We start from the raw sequence: 25,824 nt of genomic DNA, 5'->3' as shown, positions 1-25,824 counted from the left end.
ATTTGAGGACAAATTTGATCTTGGTTCTTTCTTATTTTATCTACTGTGCCACCTTGCTGTCTGCTCAAGTTATAATTTAGTATCACAACATGCTTTAGGAAACCTCTGTTCCTCTCCCCCCTCTCTTCATTTCTTCCCCATCTGTCCTTCCCCTGCCCCCCAGTTGTTAATGACCTTTCTCTGCTCACTTGTACTTTATCATGTAATATATGTACAGATTATATCCTCCATAAAACTCTAGTTAGAATTTATTCAAAGGTATCTTTTCCCAAAACACCCAGGACAATATTCTGCACCATAGGCAATTAATAGATTTGTAGAATTTAATTTTAAAAATTACAGTTTCTTGCCCAGAGTAAATACAAAAGAATCAAGCCAATTCATTTTACTATCTTATGACAAAGTACAGCTTGGTGATCTGTTTTAATGGTATAGCAACTAAATTTTTGGATTTGTTTGCAAGGCTGCAAAATAAAATTATGAATAAGGTTTTTTTTTTAAGTTTTTGTTTTTCAATTAAGATATTTGCAGAAATTAATATGTCTGTCCCCAAATAAGTATATTCTACCTTGTTTTTGGTTTGATAAATGCTTGTGATTAGCTCAGTACTATGATTACAGAATTTTCAAAAAGTTAGCAAGTCCTAAATATCTTAGGTAACCAAAATAATTCTTGTACAGATTCAAAGCTATTATTTATACTGCTTCTATTTTTAGAACAGGAAAAAAATAGATTTTATGAAAATTACCTGCTCAAATCTCTGCATTCAGGGTATCTCCTGTCATTGTAAAATGTTCCTTCAAAATAAAAGAAGGCTGACTTGTAAAGATCCTATAAGAAAGGACATAAGGGAATTAAGGTGGGGGAGAGGAGAAAGTGCCATTAATGATTACACAAAAAAATCATGTACTACTACTTCCATTATTAAACTTTACCATAATGTTAGCCACTAGTATAGTTTTTAAATTACATAAAACTGATTTTATAGGAACTCAATATATAGGCAAGATTCTACTATTTTCAGTTTAATTTACTATGCTGTCATTTTAGAACTGTTACATTGTAATTTTAATTTATGTTTATGCTTATATTTAAAACAGTTTCATGAAAAGAAAACTTTCCTTTAAAACCAGCATACTAAATCTCGTCTTCATTTTTATATTATATGCACACACTTTTAATGGTAAGATACTTAAATGGAAAACCTAAACCTTTCCATGCTAACAATCTTTTCTTTGCTGTGAAAGCCAGCATGAAATCTCAGGTATCTTTTGCTGCTGTTTATCTCTTTAGCATAGTTGTAAGAGTAATATTCTATTGCATTTGTACAATGCTCATTAACATTTTAAAAATGTTTTCATAAATATAATTTCAACTGAAATTTAGTGATGAAAGTGATGAATGACTTGTCCCAAGATCCCAGTTAGTGGTACATCTAATCTCAACATCCAGGTCTCCTGATACTTGAATACATATGGCTTTTACTACACAAAGATAAACTGAAAAACAACTCTTAACTATCTGTACTTAATCCTAGGAGCTCGTCCCAATAAATCCCCTTATATGATTATAAAGACTCATATGACCTACACACCAACCACAATGTTCTAAAGGATAAAGTAAAGAAATTCTACAAAGAACTCGACAAGATTTTTTAAAATCAAGTTGGTGTGTATTTGTTATTGTCAGAGCAAAGAGAGTCACAGGAAATAAAGAAAACTGAAATAAAGGTTGAAAAATAGAACTCAATATAAAAAAATGGAGCTTTATAAATTACTTAGGAGCCTTATACCTATGAATCATGAATACTTTTTCTTTTTAAAAAGAGTCCAAATTGGAAATGGAGTGGATGCCCATCATATCACTGAATATGAATGTAATGGAATATCATTTTTCTATAAGAAGTGATGAGCAGTTTTTTTTGTAAACAACATATTGTAGGATTTTGACTTTGAATCCAGTCTGCTATCCACTTACATTTCATGGAAAAGTTCATCCCATTAAATGAGCAGCTTTTCAACAATGAGGTGATTCAGCCCAATTCTAGTGGACTTATGATGGAGAGAGCCACCTCTAGTCAGGGAGGACTATGGGGATTGCATGTAAATCATGACATAGTATTTTCATTTTGTTGTTGTTTGTTTTTTTCTTTCTTTTTGATCTGATTTTTCTTGTGCAGCATGATGGATATGGAAATATGTTTAGAAAATGTTTAAAAGAGTTGCACATGTTTACCCTATTGTGGATTGCTTGCTGTCTAGGGAAGGGAGAGGTGAACACAAGGTTTTGCAAGGGTCAATGTTGGAAATTATCTTTGCATGTATTTTGAAAAATAAACAGCTATGATTAAAAATAAGTAATAGGTTGATTTCAGAAAATCCAGGACTTTACATACATGAACTGATGCTGAGTAAAGAGAGCAGAATCAGGAGAACACTATACAAAGTAACAGCAAGATTATGTGACGATCAACTGTGAGGGACTTAGCTTTTCTCTGTAATGTGGTGACCTAAGATAATTCCAATAGACTTGGGATGGAAAATGCCATCTGCATTCAGAGAAAGAACTATAGAGACTGAATGTAGATGGAAGCATAGTATTTTCATCATTTTTTGTTTGTTTACTTTTTTCTTTCTCATGGTTTTCTCCCTTTTAATCTAATTTTTTTTTGGAAATTTTTTAGAGGATTGCATATGTATAACTATCATATTCCTTGTCTTGAGGAGGGAGGAGGGAAGGAGAAAAAAAATGTGGAACACAAAATCTTACACAAATGAATGCTGAAAACTATCTTTACATGTATTTGAAAAAATAAAATGCTATTGAGAAGAAAAAAAAAACACATTGGGAGAATCTGAGGGAAGAGGAGAAGAAAAGTGTGAGATGAGAAATGAAATGACTTCACAATTCTTGCCTGACATGGCCTACTATGCATATACTTAGACATCTTTAGAGATAAATATCTTGGGTACCTGGAATTTGCAACTTAGAACAAGTTGTCCACATTAAGATACTAACACTTATCTCCCCCCCCCCAATTATTACCATTTCAAAGGTACAAGTTATGTAGTAATCAGATGGAGGTTGCACAGCAGCTCACTTATGCTTCTCAATTTGTGGACAGATTTTCTTTTTAGGTATTTAAAAAAAGTAATGAATGCACAATTCAATGTCCATAAATAATATGGGGGGAAAAAATCTGGATTTTTTCCTATTCCGAGTCACTGCAAACATTGGTTAAAATGATCTGTTAAAAATCACTATATCCTAACATTGTAATTATAAGATGCTTTCTAAAATTCTAGAATGCACTACATTAAACATTCTTTTACCCATACACACAAAGAACATATATAAGATTTTTTCCCCCTCTTTCTTGAAGTATCATTGGAAACAGGCCTAATGGTAATATGGCTGGATCAAAGAGTAGAAGCACTCTAGTGGTTCTTTGGGCATGGTTCCAGATTCTTCTCCAGAATGGCTGGTCAGTTCACAGGTCTACCCACTGTGGTCCTAGTTTTTCTACAGCCCCTTAAACATTTGTACTTTCCCTTTCATTCTGGTCAATCTGATGGGTACATATATATATATATATATATATATATATATATATATACACACACATATATATATATATACACACTTTAGACTTTTAATTTCTTTACCTGCAAATTGCACATTCGTGTCATCATTTTGGTCACTTTGGTCATTTATCAGTTGGGGAATGACTTGGATTCTTGTGGATTTGACAGATTTTATATAGTTGGGATATGAAATCTTTACCTTAAATACTATCAATAAATCCCCCTCCCCCAATTAAAAAGAATCGAAATGTGCTGAAGACCAAACATCACTAAAAATGAAACTGAATAGCAAACATTTTTTTCAGTTATCAAGTGGATATTTTTCTCCCTCACAATGCCTTTCTCTCCTTCTCTAAAAAACAGAAACCCAAAAGCAAAATATTTGGCTATATATGAGTAAAACTTTCATCATCATCTATTCTCCAAAGAAGTATGTAAACTGACTCCTCTAAGCAGGAAAAAAAATAAAGTTTAAAAAAGAAATGATCCTGATAATCACTATTTTTTCCCCAAGAACTTTAGTCTATGTAAACAATAGTTACCATAAATATGAGAAGTGAACAGTAAACCAAGACCAAGGTCAGGTTAGAGTATAACTTCATTTACAAAACACTGAAGAAAGGAGGATGGTAGCCAACTATGAATAGTATCCTCATGAAAAACAGAGAGGAAAAAGTCTTGATATTTAGACCTTAACATGAGATTTAGCTTAGCCTTATCATCTCAAGAGTATTTAGAGAAAAAAATTGGAAGAAAAACAAAATGTGTGAATGCAACAAACCATAAGCATTTCTGGAGTAATACACTACAATTACAATTAACAATGAGACTCAACAATTAGAATGTGTGTGTGTGTGTGTGTGTGTGTGTGTGTGTGTGTGTGTGTGTGTGTGTGTGTGTAAATACTATTTTTTCAACATTCAATTTTTTTGTTATTATAACTTTTTTATTGACAGAACATATGCATGGGTAATTTTTTACATCAGTATCCCTTGCACTCATTTCTGTTCTGACTCTTCCCTTCCCTTCCCCACCTCCTCCTCTAGGAGGATTAAATTTTTCTCCCTTTCTCAATACAACAAGCAATCAGGAATAAATCATACAAGTGCAATCACAGAAACATATTTCTACATTAAGTCATGTTGTGAAAGAAAAAAAAAATGAACAAAAAGGAAAAACTAGAGAAAAATTTTATATTGTCTACAGTTACTTTAAATGAAAATTTTCTATCTCTTGCTGATGGACTTTGTGGGTAACATATTGAAATGCTAATGATTTATATGGCTTTATTTTATATCCTACAATTTTGTCAGTTATTGTTTCAACTAGGTTTTTTTTTTAACTGATTTTCTAGATACTGTCCTATCACTTACAAAGAATGATAGCTGTTTCCTCACTGCCTAATCCGATTACTTCAATTTCTTTTTCTTGTCAGTGCTATATTTCAAGTATAACATTGAAAAGCTGTAAAAATAGACATCCTTGTGTGACCTCTGTTCTTAATGGGAAGGCTTCTAGCTTATCTCCATTATAGATAATGCTTACTGATGGTTTCAGATTGATATTACTTATCATTTTGAGGAAATCTGCATTTCTATTGAAGAGATTAATTTTGTCACAGTTTATAATTAATTCTATTCTATAATTGATTGTTTTATGTGTTATTGGCCCATTTTTAAAAAGTGATTTCTCAAGCCACATACATTTCTTTCTGTGCTTATGTTTAGTTCTGCTAATCATTATTCTATTCCTGTTTCCAAGAAATCTGCTATCCTTAAAGGATACAGACGGATATCTGGAAACTGGTCCGCTCTCTAACTTTGCATGTGGACTAAAACAAAGAATATTTCTTAGTCATATGAATGAGCTCAGGTTCCCAAGTTAGTTAAATGAAAATTTGTTCTTCCATAGCTTCAGATCCTGGAAAAGTTCCATGACATCTTTTTTGCTATCTTTCATGTCCTATAAGCTGACCTGATACATTTCCACAAGATATACTGTCCATCAATTGCAATAGATTTGGAATGGAAAATACCATATGGATCCAAGAGGAAAAACTATGGAGACTAATACAGATCAAAGCATGTATTTTCACTCTTTTTTTGTGTTTTCTTTCCTGTGGTTTTCCTCTTTTGTTATAACTAATATGGAAATATGCTTAAAAGGATTGTAATGTATAACCTATATCAGATTGCTTGCTGCCTTAGGGAGGGGGAAAGAAGGAGAAAAACTTTGGAACTCAAAATCTTACAAAAATTATTTGTAGATCATTTTTAGAGTTTGTCTGCTAGCTAAGCATAATTTAGTCTGCCTTATAACACCAAGGCCATGCTATGCCTTATTGACATCTTCCCCCTCCTTAAATGTGAGTTCAGCTACAGAACTAAGCTCTCTTGTCTTTTCTCTTGTTAATTGCTAAAACTATTTTCCCTGCTAAAACAATCAATCAAAAAACCCTTTAAGTTTAGCCTGTTTTTAGCAATATAATGAAACCTTTGCCTCTTGGGGGGGAAAAAAAAAACACCCCAAATTTTGAAAACCATCTTTACATGTAATTGAAAAAAATATATACTATTAATCTTAATACACATACACACAATCCATTCTTGCCTGTCTTTGTACAATTAAGGAAAGTCTTATCTCTTTCCTAGGAGCCGGGAATTCTGTGGTCCACCATCAATGACCTCAGTATGCAGATGGATCCCATAAATAAATCAATAAATTTCTTCTTTATAATAACTAATTATGTTGTTCCTACCACCATGATGCTGAATATCTTGTAATCATTAGCATGATCTTCCCTACCTACAAAACTCTATACTCCTCAAACTATAATAAACCTCACCTCAGGATCTTTGGTCATTGAGACAGACTACTGAACTAATTTATTGGTTACTACCAATTGATCTAAGCCTAAGAAATTGACCGTGCTCAGACCATTGTCTCCTTGTTGACCTTAATTTTCAAATGCAGTTTTTAATAGGAATGAAAGCTGTATTTGTAAAAAACTTTTTCTGCATCTAGTGAAGACTTTATGAGTTTTGTTGACCATATCAGTAACGATATGGTCAATTATGCTGAAAATTTTCCTAATATTGAATTGGTCTAGCAGAAACTTTCCCTACCCAAATTACAACTTCTGTCCAAAGCAAAATATAATAATGTATCAGACTTATAAAACAGGAATAATCTTCTCACTAGTGAACTTTGCCATTTTTAATGATAAGCAACAAATTGTTCCTTCTTATGTCCTCTCTAATGCATATTTGTCATGAAGTTATACATCTGGACCTACTTGCTATCAGTAGAGCAGTTTCTATATCGATTATGATCAATGAGTACCTTCTGTAACATACTAACAGTTCCAATTGACTAGCTGTAAAATACTTCCTGAGATCATTTGAAACAAACAGGATGCTAACACAATACTGATAATGTAGTTAAAAATTAATTTGATAGGGAAGGGATTAATGAGAAAAGAGAAATACCAATTGATGAAATCTGATTGTCTTTTTTTCAAACATTGAGCACTTGCTAACCATTAAAAGCAGTGGGCTAGAAGAATATATAAGAGTTCATAATCTATCAAAGTAATTAAAACAGCAATATAAATGATTTTAAATTATATGAAAAGTACACAGAAGACATACAAAATATTATGAACAATCTCAGGTCACACTTCATGGAGGTGTCCCCTAAGCTGTCAATGAAAGGTAAGAATGCTCTCTATGCTTCAGTCTCCTCATCTGTAAAGTGTTGATTCTCTTTAGCGCTAAGATCCTATTACTTCCAAGTTTGGTCAAAGCACATTCATGTAGTAATAGAAAGGGAGTAAGATCATAAACTGTGTAAGACAGATGAATAGAGCCAATCTTCTTCACAGATGTACCGGAGAAGAAACCAGAAGTTAGAAAAACAATTATAAGGCTACTTCAATAGGAGAATGAATAGTAAAAAGGCAACAATGGGAACAGAAAGGGAAATATATTCATGATAAAGATTGTGGAGAAAGACTGATTAGAATCTGCAACTAATTAAAACAGAATCCAACTGATTGGAAATGCAGAGTAAAAAAGACAATCCTGAGAAGACTATAGGATTAAAAAGTCATTCCTTTGCAGTTTTAACTTATGTTCTTCATAGTAACAAAAATATCTCACATTTATAGAATGGTCCATGCTTTTCAAAGTATTTAAATATACATTACCAAGATGGAAGTGAAAGGGTAGCATTGCAAAGAGAGCAGAGAACCCAGGTTCAAATTTCAGCTCTGAAGCTCACTCTCTGTGATCATAGGTAAGTTATTTACTCTCTTCCTTTCAAGTTCCTCATCTGTTAAATAAGAGGCTTGATGATAGCCTCAGATCTCTTCTCTCTAGATCTATGACTCCCAAATATGATAAAGTTGGGTAACCAGACATGATATGTATTAATATTTCAATTTGGAGATGAGGAAATTGAAGATCCAAAAGTTTAAGTGATTTTCCAGAGACCACATGGATAATGTGGGTAAGTGGCAGAGTTAGACTGGTCTTCTGATCCATAAATTGGTGCGATATCTCTAGGGCAAAAAAGGTGTCATTTACAATCTTTCATTTCTAGAAGCAAGAAATAGCAAACAAAACTCATTTCTTTTATTTTACTGATGGTTTCAAAATTCTGCTCACTTTTCAAGAGTAGAATGAATTTTTGTATTCCCTAACATTTGCATTTTCCATGAAACACTCAGGCTTAAAGCCTGTCCACATAGGGCATTTGATGAAAGATTTGTCTAACATTATAAATCACAACTGTATATGTACTTCTTATATCAATTGCCTAGTTTTTGTGAAAAATCACCTTACCTTGCTGGTATGCTCAGGTGCCTGGTCAGGTGTACTGCTGAACTCTCCTCCAATTTGAAGGTCACTGGCACAGCAAAATGAATCTCTGAGCTCTGTGAGTTTTTGACTGCCCAACACCAGTAGGGTTTGATAGGGTTTACGTTCTTTATGCTACAAATCAAATAGTCATATCAAAAGAGAAAATCTTTGAAGGCATGTTACTCTGGAAGCAATGTTGGACTTAAAATTAAGGAGAGACCCCTGTTCAAATCCCATTTCCAAAACTTAAAAAGCAATGCTGACAAACAAATGAGTTACCTTACATAAGACACAACCTCTTTAAACCTCTGTTTTCTCTTTGTAGAATAGAGTTATTAATTTTCTATTTATCTCACAGAATTGTTGTGAGTCAAATATTTCACAATAATAACCCCAAAATATATAAATGAAATTTTAAAAAATTCATGTGGGTATTGAGTATTTTTCATCTCAATATTGCCTATCCATTGTAAATGGATGCCTTTTTTACATCCATTTTTATATGCTTTTTTACATTTACTACTATTTTTTACATGCTTTTTGCAATTATTACATAATTTTGTCCTTCAAATACCCCCCTGAGATAGGTATAACAGATATCGTTATTATCATTTAATGTAATATTGAGGAAAATACAATCATTTTTATACATTTTATGTGTGTATATGTGTATATACATATAATTCTCTCTCTTGTTTTAAACCAGAAGAATTTTTAAAACTAGGACATTTATTACTTAGTGACAGAAAAGCCTTCTCTGCAAGAAATAGATCCAGGTTAAATTTCCAATTAATGTAACTTAGCTTTTGTTTTGCTAGACACAAAGATGTACTGTAGTGGAAAAGTACACTTCAGAGCAGAAGAAATGTGCCCAAAACCTAGTTCTGCTACTTAAGGCAGTAAATGGATGGCATTGTTTCATGTGTGAGGGTCTCATTTTCCTCATCTTTAAAATAAAAGGACCGGATGACCTTTGAAGTCTAATCCAGTTCTAACATTTTGTGAAAATTATGTGTAGACACATATATTGTATCTAGGTTTTATTGTAACACATGTAATTTGGAAAAATGAATACAAGGGATAATATTATAAAAAAAATTACTCATGCATATAATACTGTGAAAAAAAATTCTAAATAAATTAAAAAAAATAAATTCATGAACCTTGAAAAAAAAAAAAGAAGAAAAAAAATTATGTGTAGAAATTAGATATGAATACTAATTTAAATAAGGCTGGCTTCCCAACAAGGAGATTCTTCCTTATAAATACAAAACCTTTCAATTCGGGGCAGCTAGTTGGTACAGTGGATAGAGCACAAACCCTGAAGTCAAGAGGACTTCTAGCCTCATAGACAATTAACACTTTCTAGCTATGTGACTCTGGGCAAATCACTTCACCCCAAATGCCTCAGAAAAAAATAACAAACACAACCTTTCAATTCAATTCAATAAGGACTTCTAAGTCTTTGAGCTCATATGGACTTTCAAATCCCAAGACAGCATTTTAAACTCTAAATAGTATGTGGTACTATTATTTCTAGATCCTATAGAATGGGAAAGAAAAACAAAGGAATTTCAAGCTCTTCCAATTGTCTATAGGACATGTGAAACTAGATTTCTCAGAGACATTTCAAAGACAAATGTCCAAAACAAAACTCATCTTTCCCCCTCAAATATTGCCTGAACTTTCTGCAGAGGGCAGCATCTCCAGTCTCTCAGGTTTGTAACCTTCATATAATCTTTCATTCCTTGCTTCCCCTTCACAACAAATCAGTTACCAAATCTTGCCATTTTTATGTCCACATCTCTTCTACCTACCCTTTCTTGATTCTTACACAGCCACTCCCTTAATTTAAGTGCTGAATATCTCTTGACTGCATTGGCTTCTTAGTCTCCTTGCCTCATTTCTATTTCCACTAAAATCTACTCTCTTCACAACAAATTATTTTCCTCAAAAACAGAGCTGATCATATCAATTCTACTCTAATAAACTCCAATAATTCCCTATTGCCCCTAGAATAAAATACAAATCCTTCTGTTTTTTTTAAAACTTTTAAAATACTTGGTCTCATCTCATTTTTCCAATCTCATTATACATTTCTCCCCCTTCCACATTCTATCATAAATCTCTGTACCTCTCACATGACCCTCCCTATTTGATTCCTATGCCTTTGTCCTGCTGCCCTGCCCTTCCCCCAACTCTGAGAATGTAGCTCCCTTTTTTCTTCAAGACTCAATTCAAGGATAGAGAGAGCACCAGTCCTGAAGTCAGGATGACAAACCTCAATAAAAATCCAGTCTCAGACACTTAATACTAGCTGTGTGACCCTGGGCTATTATGCCACAGTTCTCAGTTTCCATAATTATCCTGATCCAGTATTGATTCAGTTTCCTGGCTTCTCAAGGCTCCTGTCTTGCAAAACCTCCCCTCCCTCTTTATCAGAACACATGATAAGTATAAAAGATCTTATGTTTTAGAATATCAGAATACCTTTCCCCATCCCAAGCTATCAGAATGTCAGATACCATCTTATCAAAATGCCTCTCCCCATGTCTGGGGTGCCTCCCCCTGAGTATGTCATCTCTTCTCCAGAGGCTCACCCCACCCTGTCAGAGTTCGGTTTCTGCTCTCAGCACCCTGACTCCACCCCTGCCTTGGTCTACCCACTGTGTTTGAGCCCCACGTATATATGTCATTGAGAATTCTGATTGTTTGCTGGATTCTTGGAGACGATAGTCTCATTCAGCCCTGGGACCAAGCCATGGATGCATTTGGTCCCAGTAAATCTCTCCATTTAATAAATTATTAAATACTCTCTAATTTCTATCTTGCTCAGTTTCTCCGGCATTACAGGGCAAGTCACTTAACCCCAATTGCCTCCCTCCAAAAAGAAAAAAAAATCTTACTAAGATGAATATTGAAAACTATTCTTAGTTGTAATTGGAAAAATAATATACTACTAAGACTCAATTTAAGCAGCACCATCTACATGAAGCCTTTCCTGATGCCCTCAAATGAAAGTATCCTCCCTCCCCAATTACCTTATCTTTGTCCTATATGTGCTTATACATATATGTTAGCTCCTTGGAATGGAAGCTCCTTGAAAGCAATAATAATTTCATTTTACCCAGTACATAGTAGATGCTTCATGTTTGTTGACTGGTTATTGTAGGAAACCAATCATGGTAAATTTTTTTTACCATTATTGAGTTACTTTTTAGGTTTCAGAACTGACCTTACTAAATATAACAGGATAGAAGATATTCAGAGTTAAAATAAGTTCTCCTTCATTAACTAGGTCTGCTGGATTTGATGGCTTCTTTCCTATGGCATGTGATTCCTGATGGAGAAGAACAACGGAAAAAATGAACAATGTCCAATTAAGCTTCTAGGATGTAGAAAGCTGCTTTACAGTTTATGACTGATCATGATTAAATACAATACAATTAAAATTATAGTATATTAACAAATAAAAGGTTTAAGACAGAAGAGAAAATAGATGACCCCATAAATTTCCATGATGTTGCAAAATCTTATCTTTCATCTGTCTAAAAGTTTCTTGTTTTCTTATAAGAGAGATGTGGCCTGAGAGATGAGGCAGGAACACAAAGTTAGATTCAGGTAGAAATAGAAAAAGAACCAGTAGTAGGGCTACAGATACAAAGTCAGAATTCAGAACAGAATCAAAGAAATGGAAAGAAAACACTAAGAGCAGAATCAAAAGCAAAGCCTGAGTATCATAAGGGCATCAGGTACTAGGATTATATATGCTTCTCTTCTTTCTCCTCCTTTCCCTCATACTGCCTGTTATATATTCTTAAAAAAAAAAACAAAAAACAAAAACTGCCTAGGAATTGTGAGTTAAGCATATTCCATAAGAAGGCTTCACTAAATGCTCAACCACTGAAGCTGGGAGAGAAAAAAAAGGAATCTTACCATCTCATAGGCGAAGGTTTCTTGTCTGCATATACGATCTACTGTTATGGTTTCTTCTCGATGCTCCAAGGCCCTCTTTCTAAGTCTATTGGAATTTGTGAAAAATTAAATTTAAGTTTAAAAAAATTCTCTATTAAATATCTAAATTGTCTATGATTTAAAAATTGTGTGTAAAACAAAGATATTCTACAATAGATGCTTTAATACCTATTTTGGGAATCTATTGATCTCATTGAAAACTGGAAAACTTTACTTAATTCTTTCCTGTATACTCAATGATAAGCTGATTGGATTAAACACTTAAATGGGAAAACATTTTTAAAAAACAAACACTACTCATCATTGCCATGTCAATTTAAACTACCTTAGGATTATTTAAGAGAACTAGAAAAATTAATAACAAAATTTATCTGAAAAGCAAAGTATCAAGGAAATTAATGAAAAAAAAAAAAATGGGGAGGAAGAGGACCTTAGCAGCATTGATGAATAGCCAGGTGGGCATTGTCAGAGAAAGCCTAGCTACTGTCAGAGGTCTTTTGATTATAGTCCCATCCCAGATGGAGGTCTCTAGAAACCACACCTTTACTACATCCAATCAAAAAGTCAAGTTATGATGTTAATCTTTGCCAAACTTCTCAATGAATTTAGCCAGCATACTCCCACCTCAAGGCATTTTCCTTTTGGGTAATTCTGGGTTCTGCTAGGGAACTAGTCTTTCTCCCTGTTAATTGCTAAAACCCCTTTCCTTATGGCAGAAATTAGATATGGATCCACACTTAACACCATATACCAAGATAAGATCAAAATGGGTCCATGATTTAGGCATAAAGAATGAGATCATAAATAGATTAGAGGAACAGAGAATAGTCTACCTCTCAGACCTGTGGAAGAGGAAGGAATTTATGACCAGAGGAGAACTAGAGATCATTATTGATCACAAAATAGAAGATTTTGATTACACCAAACTAAAAAGTTTCTGTACAAACAATACTAATGCAAACAAGATTAGAAGGGAAGTAACAAATTGGGAAAATATTTTTACAGTTAAAGGTTCGGACAAAGGTCTCATTTCCAAAATATATAGAGAACTGACCCTAATTTATAAGAAATCAAACCATTCTCCAATTGATAAATGGTCAAAGGATATGAACAGACAATTCTCAGATGATGAAATTGAAACTATATCCACTCATATGAAAGTGTTCCAAATCACTATTGATCAGAGAAATGCAAATTAAGACAACTCTGAGATACCACTACACACCTGTTGGATGACTGTTGGAGGGGATGTGGGAAAACTGGGACACTAATACATTGTTGGTGGAGTTGTGAAAGAATCCAGCCATTCTGGAGAGCAATTTGGAACTATGCCAAAAAAGTTATCAAACTGTGCATACCCTTTGACCCAGCAGTGCTACTATTGGGCTTATATCCCAAAGAAATACTAAAGAGCGGAAAGGGACCTGTATGTGCCAAAATGTTTGTGGCAGCCCTTTTCATAGTGGCTAGAAACTGGAAGATGAATGGATGTCCATCAACTGGAGAATGGTTGGATAAATTATGGTATATGAAGGTTATGGAATATTATTGCTCTGTAAGAAATGACCAGCATTATGAATACAGAAAGGTTTGGCGAGACTTACATAAACTGATGGTGAATAAAATGAGCAGAACCAGAAGATCACTATACACTTCAACAACAATACTGTATGAAGATATATTCTGATGGAAGTGGAGATTTTCAACATAAAGAAGATCCAACTCACTTCCAGTGGATCAATGATGGACAGAAACAACTACACCCAGAGAAGGAACACTGGGAATTGAATGTAAACTGTTAGCACTACTGTCTATCTACCTAGGTTACTTATATCTTCGGAATCCAATACTTAACGTGCAACAAAAAAATTGGATTTACACACGTATATTGTATCTAGGTTATACTATAACACAATGGGATTGCCTGTCATCTAAGGGAGGGAGTAGAGGGAGGGAAAATAAATAAAATAAAACCCCTTTCCTTGCTAATTTCCCAAAAAATTTAGCCTGCTCTTAGCAGGACAATAACATCTTTGCTCCTTGATTTGGAGGATCTTCTTTGGAGATGACTTGAAACACTGGCCTGTAACTCCAACATTCCTCCATCATTTTGGTGATTTGATATGAAGAGAGTATGCCTGCATCTCATAATAAACAGTATCAAACCTCAATCTATACCAGTGGTTCTCAAACTTTTGAAATAGTCCCTCAGACTGTTGGAGGGCCAACTATAGTCTCTGCCCCTCAGCCATTTGCCATAAACTGGCGGGCTGCGTAAACGTCCTCAGTGGCCACATCTGGCCCGCAGGCCACAGTTTGAGAACCCTTGACCTATACCATAAAACTAAATTTGGCACTGGATAAGAATCAAAGATTGATAGGTGAAATATGTTAGATACACAATTCACAGAATCAAACGACTCAGAGACCCAGCATTTTGATAAACCCAAGATCCTACTTATTGCCACAAGAACTCATTAAGTGACAAAAACTCCTAAGAAACTAGGTAAAGACCAAAGTCTCACACAATATTCCAAGACAAGCTACAAATAGGTACATGATTTAGACATAAACGGTAACATCAAAAGAAAATCGGAGCAAAGTGTAAATTACCTGCCAGATTTATGGACGGGGGAGAGTTCATGACTTATTGAGATATGAGGTAAAATGGACAATTTTTATTACCTAAATCTAAATTTTTTTTTTCCCAATTCAGATAACATTACCTAAAAAGTACCAAGTGTCCTAGTATATGTTGTTTACAGGAAACACACCTGAAACAGGATGAGACATTCAAACTAAAAGTAAAAGGGTGGAGCAGAATCTATTATGCTTCAGGCAAAACCAAAAAAGCAGGAGTAGCCATCCTCATCTCAGATCAAGCAAAAACAAAAATTGATCTAATTAAAAGAGATAAGGAAGGGCATTATATCCTGCTAAAGGGAAGCATCAATAGTGAAACCGTATCAATATTAAACATGTATGCACCAAGTGGTGCAGCATCTAAATTCTTAAAAGAGAAATTAAGAGAGCTGCAAGAGGAAATAGATAGCAAAACTATAATAGCGGGAGATCTCAACCTTGCACTATCAGAATTAGATAAATCAAACCACAAAATAAATAAGAAAGAAGTCAAAGAGGTAAATAGAATACTAGAAAAGTTTGATATGATAGATCTTTGGCGAAAGCTAAATGGAGACAGAAAGGAATATACTTTCTTCTCAGCAGTTCATGGAACCTATACAAAAATTGATCATATACTAGGGCATAAAAACCTCAAAATCAAATGCAGTAAGGCAGAAATAGTAAATGCATCCTTTTCAGACCATAATGCAATCAAAATAACATTTAATAAAAAGCCAGGGGAAAATAGACCAAAAAATAATTGGAAACTAAATAATCTTATACTAAAGAATGATTGGGTAAAACAGCAAATCATAGACATAATTAATAACTTCACCCAAGAAAATGACAATAATGAGACATCATACCAAAATGTGTGGGATACAGCCAAAGCAGTAATTAGGGGAAGTTTTATATCTCTACAGGCCTACTTGCATAAAATAGAGAAAGAGAGGGCCAACGAATTGGGTTTACAACTAAAATTGCTAGAAAAGGAACAAATTAAAAACCCCCAGACAAACACAAAACTTGAAATTCAAAAAATAAAAGGTGAGATTAATAAAATTGAAAGTAAAAAAACTATTGAATTAATTAATAAAACTAAGAGTTGGTTTTATGAAAAAACCAACAAAATAGACAAACCCTTAGTAAACCTGATTAAAAAAAGGAAAGAGAAAAAGCAAATTGATAGTCTTGAAAATGAAAAGGGTGAACTCACCACTAATGAAGAGGAAATTAGAACAATAGTTAGGAGCTACTTTGCTCAACTTTATGCCGATAAATTTGATAACTTAAATGAAATGGAAGAATACCTTCAAAAATATAGCTTGCCCAGATTAACAGAGGAAGAAGTAAGTAGTCTAAATAGTCCCATCTCAGAAAAAGAAATAGACCAAGCTATTAACCAACTTCCTAAGAAAAAGTCCCCAGGACCAGATGGATTTACAGGTGAATTCTACCAAACATTTAAAGAACAACTAACTCCAATGCTATGTAAACTATTTGAAAAAATAGGGATTGAAGGAGTCCTACCAAATTCCTTCTATGACACAGACATGGTACTGATACTTAAACCAGGTAGATCGAAAACTGAGAAAGAAAACTATAGACCAATTTCCTTAATGAATATTGATGCTAAAATCTTAAATAAGATATTAGCAAATAGACTTCAGAAAATCATCCCCAGAATAATACACTATGACCAAGTGGGATTTATACCAGGAATGCAGGGCTGGTTTAATATTAGGAAAACTATTAGTATAATTGACCATATTAATAATCAAATTAATAAAAACCATATGATCATCTCAATAGATGCAGAAAAGGCATTTGATAAAATCCAACATCCATTCCTACTAAAAACGCTTGAGAGTATAGGAATAAATGGACTATTCCTTAAAATAATAAGGAGCATATATTTAAAACCTTCAGTAAACATCATATGTAATGGTGATAAACTAGAACCTTTCCCTGTTAGATCAGGAGTGAAACAAGGTTGCCCACTATCACCATTACTATTCAATATAGTACTAGAAACTCTAGCCTTGGCAATAAGAGCCGAGAAAGAGATCCAAGGAATTAGAGTAGGAAATGAAGAAATCAAATTGTCACTTTTCGCAGATGACATGATGGTATACTTAGAGAACCCCAAAGACTCTGCTAAAAAGCTATTAGAAATAATTCAGAATTTTAGCAAAGTCGCAGGATACAAAATAAATCCACATAAATCCTCAGGATTTTTATACATTACCAACACAATCCAACAGCAAGAGATACAAAGAGAAATTCCATTCAAAATAACAGTCGATAGTATCAAATATTTGGGAATATATCTACCAAAGGAGAGTCAGGAATTATATGAGCAAAATTACAAAACACTTGCCACAAAAATAAAGTCAGATTTAAATAATTGGAAAGACATTCAATGTTCTTGGATAGGCCGAGCGAATATAATAAAGATGACAATACTCCCCAAACTAATCTATTTATTTAGTGCTATACCAATCAGACTCCCAAGAAACTATTTTAATGACCTAGAAAAAATAACAACAAAATTCATATGGAAGAATAAAAGGTCGAGAATTGCAAGGGAACTAATGAAAAAAAAGTCAGAGGAAGGTGGTCTAAGTGTACCTGATTTAAAGCTATATTATAAAGCAACAGTCACCAAAACCATTTGGTATTGGCTAAGAAATAGACTAGTTGATCAGTGGCATAGGTTAGGTTCACAGGACAAGATAGTGAATAAAAATAGCAATCTAATCTTTGACAAACCCAAAGATCCCAAATTTTGGGATAAGAATTCATTATTTGACAAAAACTGCTGGGAAAACTGGAAATTAGTATGGCAGAAACTAGGCATGGACCCACATTTAACACCACATACTAAGATTAGATCAAAATGGGTCCAAGATTTAGGCATAAAGAACGAAATCATAAATAAATTGGAGGAACAGGGGATGGTTTACCTCTCAGACTTGTGGAGGAGGAAGGAGTTTGTGTCCAAGGGAGAACTAGAGACCATTATTGATCACAAAATAGAACATTTTGATTACACCAAATTAAAAAGTTTCTGCACAAACAAAACTAATGCAAACAAGATTAGAAGGGAAGTAACAAATTGGGAAAAAATTTTTACAGTTAAAGGTTCTGATAAAGGCCTCATCTCCAAAATATACAGAGAATTGACTTTAATCTATAAGAAATCAAACCATTCTCCAATTGATAAATGGTCAAAGGATATGAACAGACAATTTTCAGATGATGAAATTAAAACTATTTCCACTCATATGAAAGAGTGTTCCAAATCACTATTGATCAGAGAAATGCAAATTAAGACAACTCTGAGGTATCATTACACACCTGTCAGATTGGCTAAGATGACAGGAACAAATAACGATGAATGTTGGAGGGGCTGTGGGAAAACTGGGACACTGATGCATTGTTGGTGGAGTTGTGAAAGAATCCAACCATTCTGGAGAGCAATCTGGAATTATGCCCAAAAAGTTATCAAAATGTGCATACCCTTTGACCCAGCCATACTACTACTGGGATTATACCCCAAGGAACTACTAGAGAAGGGAAAGGGTCCTGTATGTGCCAAAATGTTTGTGGCAGCCCTTTTCATAGTGGCTAGAAGCTGGAAGATGAATGGATGTCCATCAATTGGAGAATGGTTGGGTAAACTATGGTATATGAATGTTATGGAATATTATTGTTCTATAAGAAATGACCAACAGGAGAAATATAGAGAGGCTTGGAGAGACTTACATCAACTGATGCTGAGTGAAACGAGCAGAACCAGAAGATCATTATACGCTTCAACAATGATACTGTACGAGGATGTATGCTGATGGAAGTGGATTTCTTCAACATAGAGAAGAACTAATCCAATTCCAATTGATTAATGATGGAAAGAACCAGCTACATCCAGAAAAGGAACAATGGGAAATGAATGTAAACTGTTATTTTTACCTTCTGAATCCAATTCTTCCTGTGCAACAAAAAAAAAATTCGGTTCTACACACATATATTGTATCTAAATTATACTGTAATATATTTAACATATATAAGACTGCTTGCCATCTGGGGGAGGGGTTTGGGGGAGGAAGGGAAAAAATCTGAATAGAAGTAAGTGCAAGGGATAATGTTGTAAAAAATTACCCATGCATATGTACTGTCAAAAAATGTTATAATTATAAAATAAAATAAAAAAAAAAAATAAAAAAAAAAAAAGTACCAAGTGCAGGGGTAAGGAGTGGGAATCTTTACAGCAAGTTTCCCTGGAAAAGATTTCATTTCTAAGATACTAGAGAACTGAGTCACAGTACAGTCCCTGGCCCCTGAAACTTAAGAACTGATGCAGTTACACATCAGTACTGGATTTACATAGGTTATATATTCTGTCAGAATGTCTTCTCTGTAAAATTAATCACCTACCCTTAAAAGAATTAAGGGTTAGGAGAATAACTTCTAGATTTGGAGTCAGAAGACTATTCAGTTCAATTCTCTAAGGTGTGTTTGTGTAGATATGTTTGGGAGGGTAAAGAGGAACAACAGATTAACCTTGGCACTGGGGAATGTGTAAAGCTTGAAAGTTGTTCACCTTTTAATTGTTCCTCTGTTTAAATGCATCATTTTCATCACATTAACAAAGTCTTTCAAGACCCAGTTTGGAAAAAAGAAATATGACACTACTTCCTCTTTATCGAACTTACTTCATCATAATTTATTGAAAGTATAATTTTACCCAGCTAGACCTACAGAATGAAGTGGAGGGAAGAAACTGCAGGGAGGTCTAATATGGACAAACTCTACCATAGGAAGAGGGTAAATAGCAAAGAATTAAATAACCTTTTAGTGACAATTTAATTATTATCAAGTTTATTTTGCTTTCATTTCCTTGCCAGCTTTTAGTGTAGCAGGTCAAATTCTTTTCCTAGAACTTCCAAAGATCTAACTAATTAATCAAATAAGAACCTAATAGTACAGGGTACTAGTGGGAGGTAGGGTAAAAAAAAAAAGGCACAAAGAAATTTAACAGAATCTTCTTCCCCAAAAAGCTAGCAATCTTAGGGATTAAATGATGATAAAAGACAGTGTAAGTGCAAAGTATAAGAACAGTTCTGGTGAGGGAGAGGTCACAGTGAGCTGGGAAAGTATCAAGGAAATCAACACTGTGATTAGGATCTTAAAAATGAGTAGTTTGAATGAAAGAGAGGAGAACATTTCAAGAGGTGTGGTATGAGCAAAGAGGTAGCAATATAAGACATTCTGACAGAACTAAGTATAGATCAATTAAAATAGGGAGGAATAGTGGGAAGTTAACCTGGAAAGGAAACTTGGGGTCACAATATGTAGGGTATTGAATATCAGGATTTTATCCTTGAGGTAATGGGAATCCCTGGAAGTTTTCTGAGACGGGAAGTAAAGTTAAAAATTAATCTGATAGAACTATGGAATAAGCATGGGGAGAACAGAGACATAAAACTATTTGGTCAACTTGATGAAAATTCAAAACTAAAGTTCTTTTCATTCTGACAGATCTTTTTTTTTTTTTTTGAGTGAATTTTTCAAAGAAACCAAGAAATATCTTTTTCTTTGGCACAATAATAAGGACTGAATTAGGATGGTAACAGTAGTAATGAATAGAAAGATGAGAGACATTATGAAAAAGAAGACCCCAAAGGAAGTGATGACAGATTGGATATGGATCTCAAAGGAATGGCCATGTTAAGGTTGACTTTTTTTTTTTTAGTCCAGGAATCTAGAAGAATGGTAGGATCTGTATTATTAATAAAAATAGTCTGGCACAAATAAACAAAATGGTAATAGCCTCATCATACAAATATTTTGAAAGAAATTATATTTCATAAATGGTTTGTGCAAAAAAAAAAAAAAAAAGGTATTACAATATTGTGTGTAATAAATATCTTTACTACAAAGAAAAAGTGAATTTTAAAATCAGTCTACCATACCCCAAAGTCACTAGATTGGTGTCTTCAGGAATGACTTCTGGATCATCCTCTTCTTCACAATACTTCAACTTATCCAAGCTAAAGAAGGAAATGCCACAATTTAGATATTTTTTACTCGTGAGATAACCATCCTTTTGAATGTTCTGAATAATTAGAAAGTAAGGCAAAATATATTGATCACAGAAGAAAATTTTACTTAATGAAATATTTTTGGTACAATTACTCTGAAATGAACACTAGACATAATTGGTGGGTTTAATGTTCTATTCATGGAACAAATATTCATCAAGAAAATAATATCTAATAAAAAGGAAATAATAGCTAATAATGATAATAGCTAACATCTATATAACACCCTATGCCAGAAACTGCTAAGCACTTCAGAATTATTATCTCATCTGGTCCTCAAACAACCCGGGGAGGTAGATACTATTATTATCACACTCACTTACAGATGAACAAACTGAGGTTAATGATTTGCCCAAGGTCACACTGCTGCTATGAGTAGGAGGCCGAGATTTGAGGCCGAGAATATAACTTTGTATCCTTCTGATCCGGTTAGTGGAAAAATGCAATCAACAAGTCTTTTTTCTTTCTCTGAAAAGTTCTTTCCTTGGGGGCCAGTCAGGGAAACTGACCAAAGATAGCATCAGTAAAAAAGATACCCAACAGCACTTCAACCACAAAGAAACTCTCAAAACTGGTATCTGGGATATAATGTCGCAGATGGTGAGATTCATACAGATGACAGAACCATGGTCACAAGAGAACTTAAATACAACCTTCTCATTTTAAAAGAGGGGCAACTAAGGTCCAGAGAGGTGAAACAAATGGCCCAGAAACAGGGATGTAAGCCAGGTCTTTGGATAACCCCTTCTTAGACTGAAAGCTCCTGGAGAGCAGGAACCGTCTCTACCTCTTTCTGCAAGCCCAGCACTGAGCACAGCTGCCGGGCACATAGTAGGCACTAAATAAAGGCTGACTGGATTCCAACGCCCTTTCCATTACTCTGCGCCAAGCCCTTCTCCTCAGCTTTGTCCATACTCCGAGGGTCTCCTTTATCAGTTTTTGCCAGTCTTTCACGAGTGGCACTAAGTAACAAAGGGTCTGAGAGGTGGTCCGGGTTTCTTTGGAGTGACCACCCCCTTCTAACCACCAGCGGTTACCTACTCCCCTCCCCCACCTCTCCACCAGTCCTAAATGGCCTAATTCAGGTATAGGCCACTGAGAAAAGTCCCAAAGCGGGGGTGGGGGATGGGGTCTGGCCCGGGATACAGGCGGCGACCCTCCTCGAGTAGGGCCAGGGGCCCCCAGTACTCACCCACACACGAGGCTCAGCTCGGTCGCAGTCTCTAGGCTGCAGCCCAAGTCTTCGGCCACGGCCGCATCTTCCTCGCCGGCTCCGGCCCCGTCTAGGCTGCCGGTAGCCGGAGGCTCCAGAGAGAAGTCACGGGCCCCAAGAAGCCTCTCCTTCCATAGATTCCCCAAAGCCTTTACGAAGAAGGGTTTGGTGTTCAGCTCTGGGATCTCGTATTCCGGGAATCTGAACCCGCCCCCATCGCCTGAGGAGCCGCCGGCGACCCCTAAGTGATCAGCAGCCATGTCCGATCTCATCTGCTCCTAGTCACGCAAAAGCCGGGTTTCCAAACCCCTCCCCGCCACTCCCACAAGAGCCAGGAGCGCAGTGCATGTTGGGACTTGTGGTCGAGACCGAATGCTCAGCCGGGAGAGGAGGAGAAGGAAGCACTACATTTCCCAGAAAGGCCCTCTCATTAGCAAGGAGGCCACCTCTCCCTGCCCCGCCCCGTCAGTCCGCAGAGGAGAAAACCTTGGGAGCGTGTCCTTAGATTGCATTGTTCTCTGCATTGGGAGGAGCTGCTGGCTGGGAGCGGTTCTCTCCTGTGGCTTTGCGCCCAAGAGGAAATGCCCTCGGCTCTCAGGTTCTCACTATTGGTCTCGATCAGCTTCCCCACCCACAGACCTCTTGTTCTGGTAATGCCGTCTAGATTTAAAAAACAAAATGTCCCTATAATAGGAACCGGTCACATTTCTGCATCAGTCTCCCAAAATCAATCAAGTGAGATTTATTAAGCACGATGTGCTAAGTGCTGAGCTAAGTACCGAGGCTACAAAAAAAAAAAAAAAAAAAAAAAAAAAAGAAGGCATAACACAAGAGTTTGCACTCTAATGGGGGAAACAACATACAAACAAATATATACTGGGATAAATATACAGAACAAACAGGAAGTACTTGAAAAATGGAAAGCCTTGGGATTAAAAGGAATTGGGAAAAGCTTCCTGTACACGGTGAATTTTAGTTGGGACGGAAGATAGAGAGGTCTGTAGTTGGAGGAGAAAGGGTAGGATATTTCAGGCAGATGGGATAAGAGACTGCTCACAGGTGAAATACGCAAGCCGGTATTACTGTACCAGAGAATCTGTTTCAGGGAGTAAGGTGTAAGAAGACTGGAATGATGGGGAATGACGAGGCAGGGTTGTTAAGGGCCTTAAATGCCTAACATAATGTTTTTGCTCTTGGGGCAAATGGGAAGCCATTGGAGGTTATTGGATAAGACGGTGACATGAGTAGATCCATATTTTAGGAAATATACTTTGGTATCTGACTGGATTATAGATCACAGAACTGAGAAATTTAAGGGCCAACCTGAGGTAAGAAGGGCCTGAACCACCAGAGGTGGCGGTGTCAAAGGAGAAAAGGGGGTATATTCAAGAGAGTTTGCAAAAGCAAAATTGACGGACTTTGGCGACAGATTGGATGTGAGCAGTGAGAAGAATCCAAGATGACTCCTAGGTTATGAGACGAAGGGATTGAGAGCGTGGTGTTACTTTTTTTTTTTTTTTTTTTTTGAAGCTGGGGTTAAGTGACTTGCCCAGGGTCACACAGCTAGAAAGTGTTAAGTGTCTGAGACCAAATTTGAACTCGGGTCCTCCTGAATTCAAGGCTGGTGCTCTACCCACTGCGCCACCTAGCGTGGTGTTTTTTTTTTTTGTTTTGTTTTGTTTTTTTAACAGTATTAGGGAAGGGATGTCAAAGGGGGAGATTTAGGGGAAATATGAGTTCTGTTTTGAACGTGTTGAATTTAAGATGTCTGCTGGAAATTCAGTCTGAAAGGCAATGGGAGATTAGAGGTCAGCAGAAAGATTGGGAGGAAGGGTAGATTTGAGAGTCATCATCATAGAAAAGTACTAATTAAATCTAGAGGAGCTGATGAGATCATCAATCAAAGTAGTTTAGAGAAAGAAGAAAAGAGGACCATAAGATAACAAGGAGGGACAGACATGTTAGCAGTCATGACCTGGATAAAGGGGAAAAGAAGGAAGAATTTTCTAACTGAAAGGGAAAAGGTGAGAGGGAAGAAATATATAATCAGAAAAAGTAGAAGACAGGAATTAATCAAAACCTTTTTTTTAAAAGGGATAACAGGGGGGCAGCTAGGGGGCGCAGTGGATAGAGCACCAGTCCTGAATTCAGGAGGACCCGAATTCAAATCTGGTCTCAGACACTTAACACTTCCTAGCTGTGTGATCTTGGGCAAGTCACTTAACCCCAGCCTCCAAAAAAATAAAAAAATAAAAATAAAAGGGATAACAAATGAGAAGAGGGGATTAGAATGAGAGTGGGGAAAGAGAGCAAATGGGAAGAAAGCCATATGAAAAAAGAGAAAAAAAAGTAACTGAAGGAACATAATACTGTGTTTATGGCAAAAGAAGGGGAAAATTATAACCCCAACCCAGCAATTTTAGAGATAATGGAGGAAAATATTAACCTGACTTTTACAGATTTAAATGTGAATAGATTAAACAATCTAGTAAAACGAAGTCTAAAGGTTTTGATAATAAAACAAAGTCCTCTGTTGATTATAAAATACATTTTAAAAACAAATTAAAATTATACATAAAATAAAACTGAGGGGATAGGGAAAAATTTACTATGTATCAAGTGAATCCAAAAAGATGGAAATTGCCATCATACTATTAGAGCAAAAATAAACATTAAAAAAATTAAAAAGGCTAAATAAGGAAACCATATTATGCTTAAAGGAACCATAAGCAACAAACCAATATCAATGATAAACTTATACATTCCAAATGCCTTAGCATCCAAATTCATAAAGGAAAGATATGAATTTCAAAAAGACATAGTAATACAATAGTGACAGGAGACTTCAATATCCTTACCTTAGTTTTAGATAAATCTTTAACAGAAAAATAAACAGAAGGAAAAATATGAAACTGAACAATTAATTAGATTGATTGTTTTCCTAATGTTGAACAATCTTTACATATCTGGAATAAATTTCCACTTGATCATAATGAATGATTTCTTGGATAAATCATTATGGTTTATCCTTTAAAAGGATTTTTAAAAATTGTTTGAATCAATATTCACATTAATGATATAGACCTATAGTTTTATTTCTGTGTTTTAGCTTTCCTCAGATTAGGTATTGTGATTATCTTCATCTCAGAGAAGTATTCTGGTAGGGTTCTTTCTTTCCCAATTTTTGAGAATAATTTGTGAAATAGGAGTAGTAACTGTTCCTTAAGTTTGATGGCATTCTCGTGTGATTCCATTGGGTACAGGAGTAATTTTTTTTCTTTGATAGTTCCTTTACACACAGGGGTTTTCAAACTACTGCGGACCAGATGCTGAGGACAGTTATGTGGCCTGCAGGGTTATGGCAAATGGGCTGAGGGGTGGAGACAGAGTGTGAGTTTTTGTTTTTACTATAGTCTGGCCCTCCACCAGTCTGAGGGACAATGAACTGGACCCCTTTTTAA

The 25,824-nt window shown here is 35.3% G+C and overlaps 1 protein-coding gene across 1 annotated transcript in view; it reads right to left on the bottom strand.

Annotated features, from left to right (window-relative positions):
- SNAPC3 (small nuclear RNA activating complex polypeptide 3) overlaps positions 1–22,683 on the bottom strand; it is a 34,479-nt gene extending 11,796 nt beyond the window's left edge. The window contains exons 1-6 of the mRNA XM_074282943.1: positions 22,343–22,683; positions 21,022–21,099; positions 12,383–12,467; positions 11,682–11,786; positions 8,429–8,578; positions 749–831 (exon numbers count right to left, since the gene is read on the bottom strand). Of these exons, the coding sequence (XP_074139044.1) occupies positions 749–831; positions 8,429–8,578; positions 11,682–11,786; positions 12,383–12,467; positions 21,022–21,099; positions 22,343–22,635 (794 nt within the window). The 5' untranslated portion in view covers positions 22,636–22,683. The remainder of the gene's footprint in view (positions 1–748; positions 832–8,428; positions 8,579–11,681; positions 11,787–12,382; positions 12,468–21,021; positions 21,100–22,342) is intronic.
- Positions 22,684–25,824: the final 3,141 nt, after the last annotated feature.

Source organism: Sminthopsis crassicaudata, chromosome 1, assembly GCF_048593235.1.
Source record: "Sminthopsis crassicaudata isolate SCR6 chromosome 1, ASM4859323v1, whole genome shotgun sequence".
In the NCBI taxonomy this organism is placed as follows: Eukaryota; Metazoa; Chordata; class Mammalia; order Dasyuromorphia; family Dasyuridae; genus Sminthopsis; species Sminthopsis crassicaudata.
This window is presented reverse-complemented; position numbering and strand designations above follow the sequence as displayed.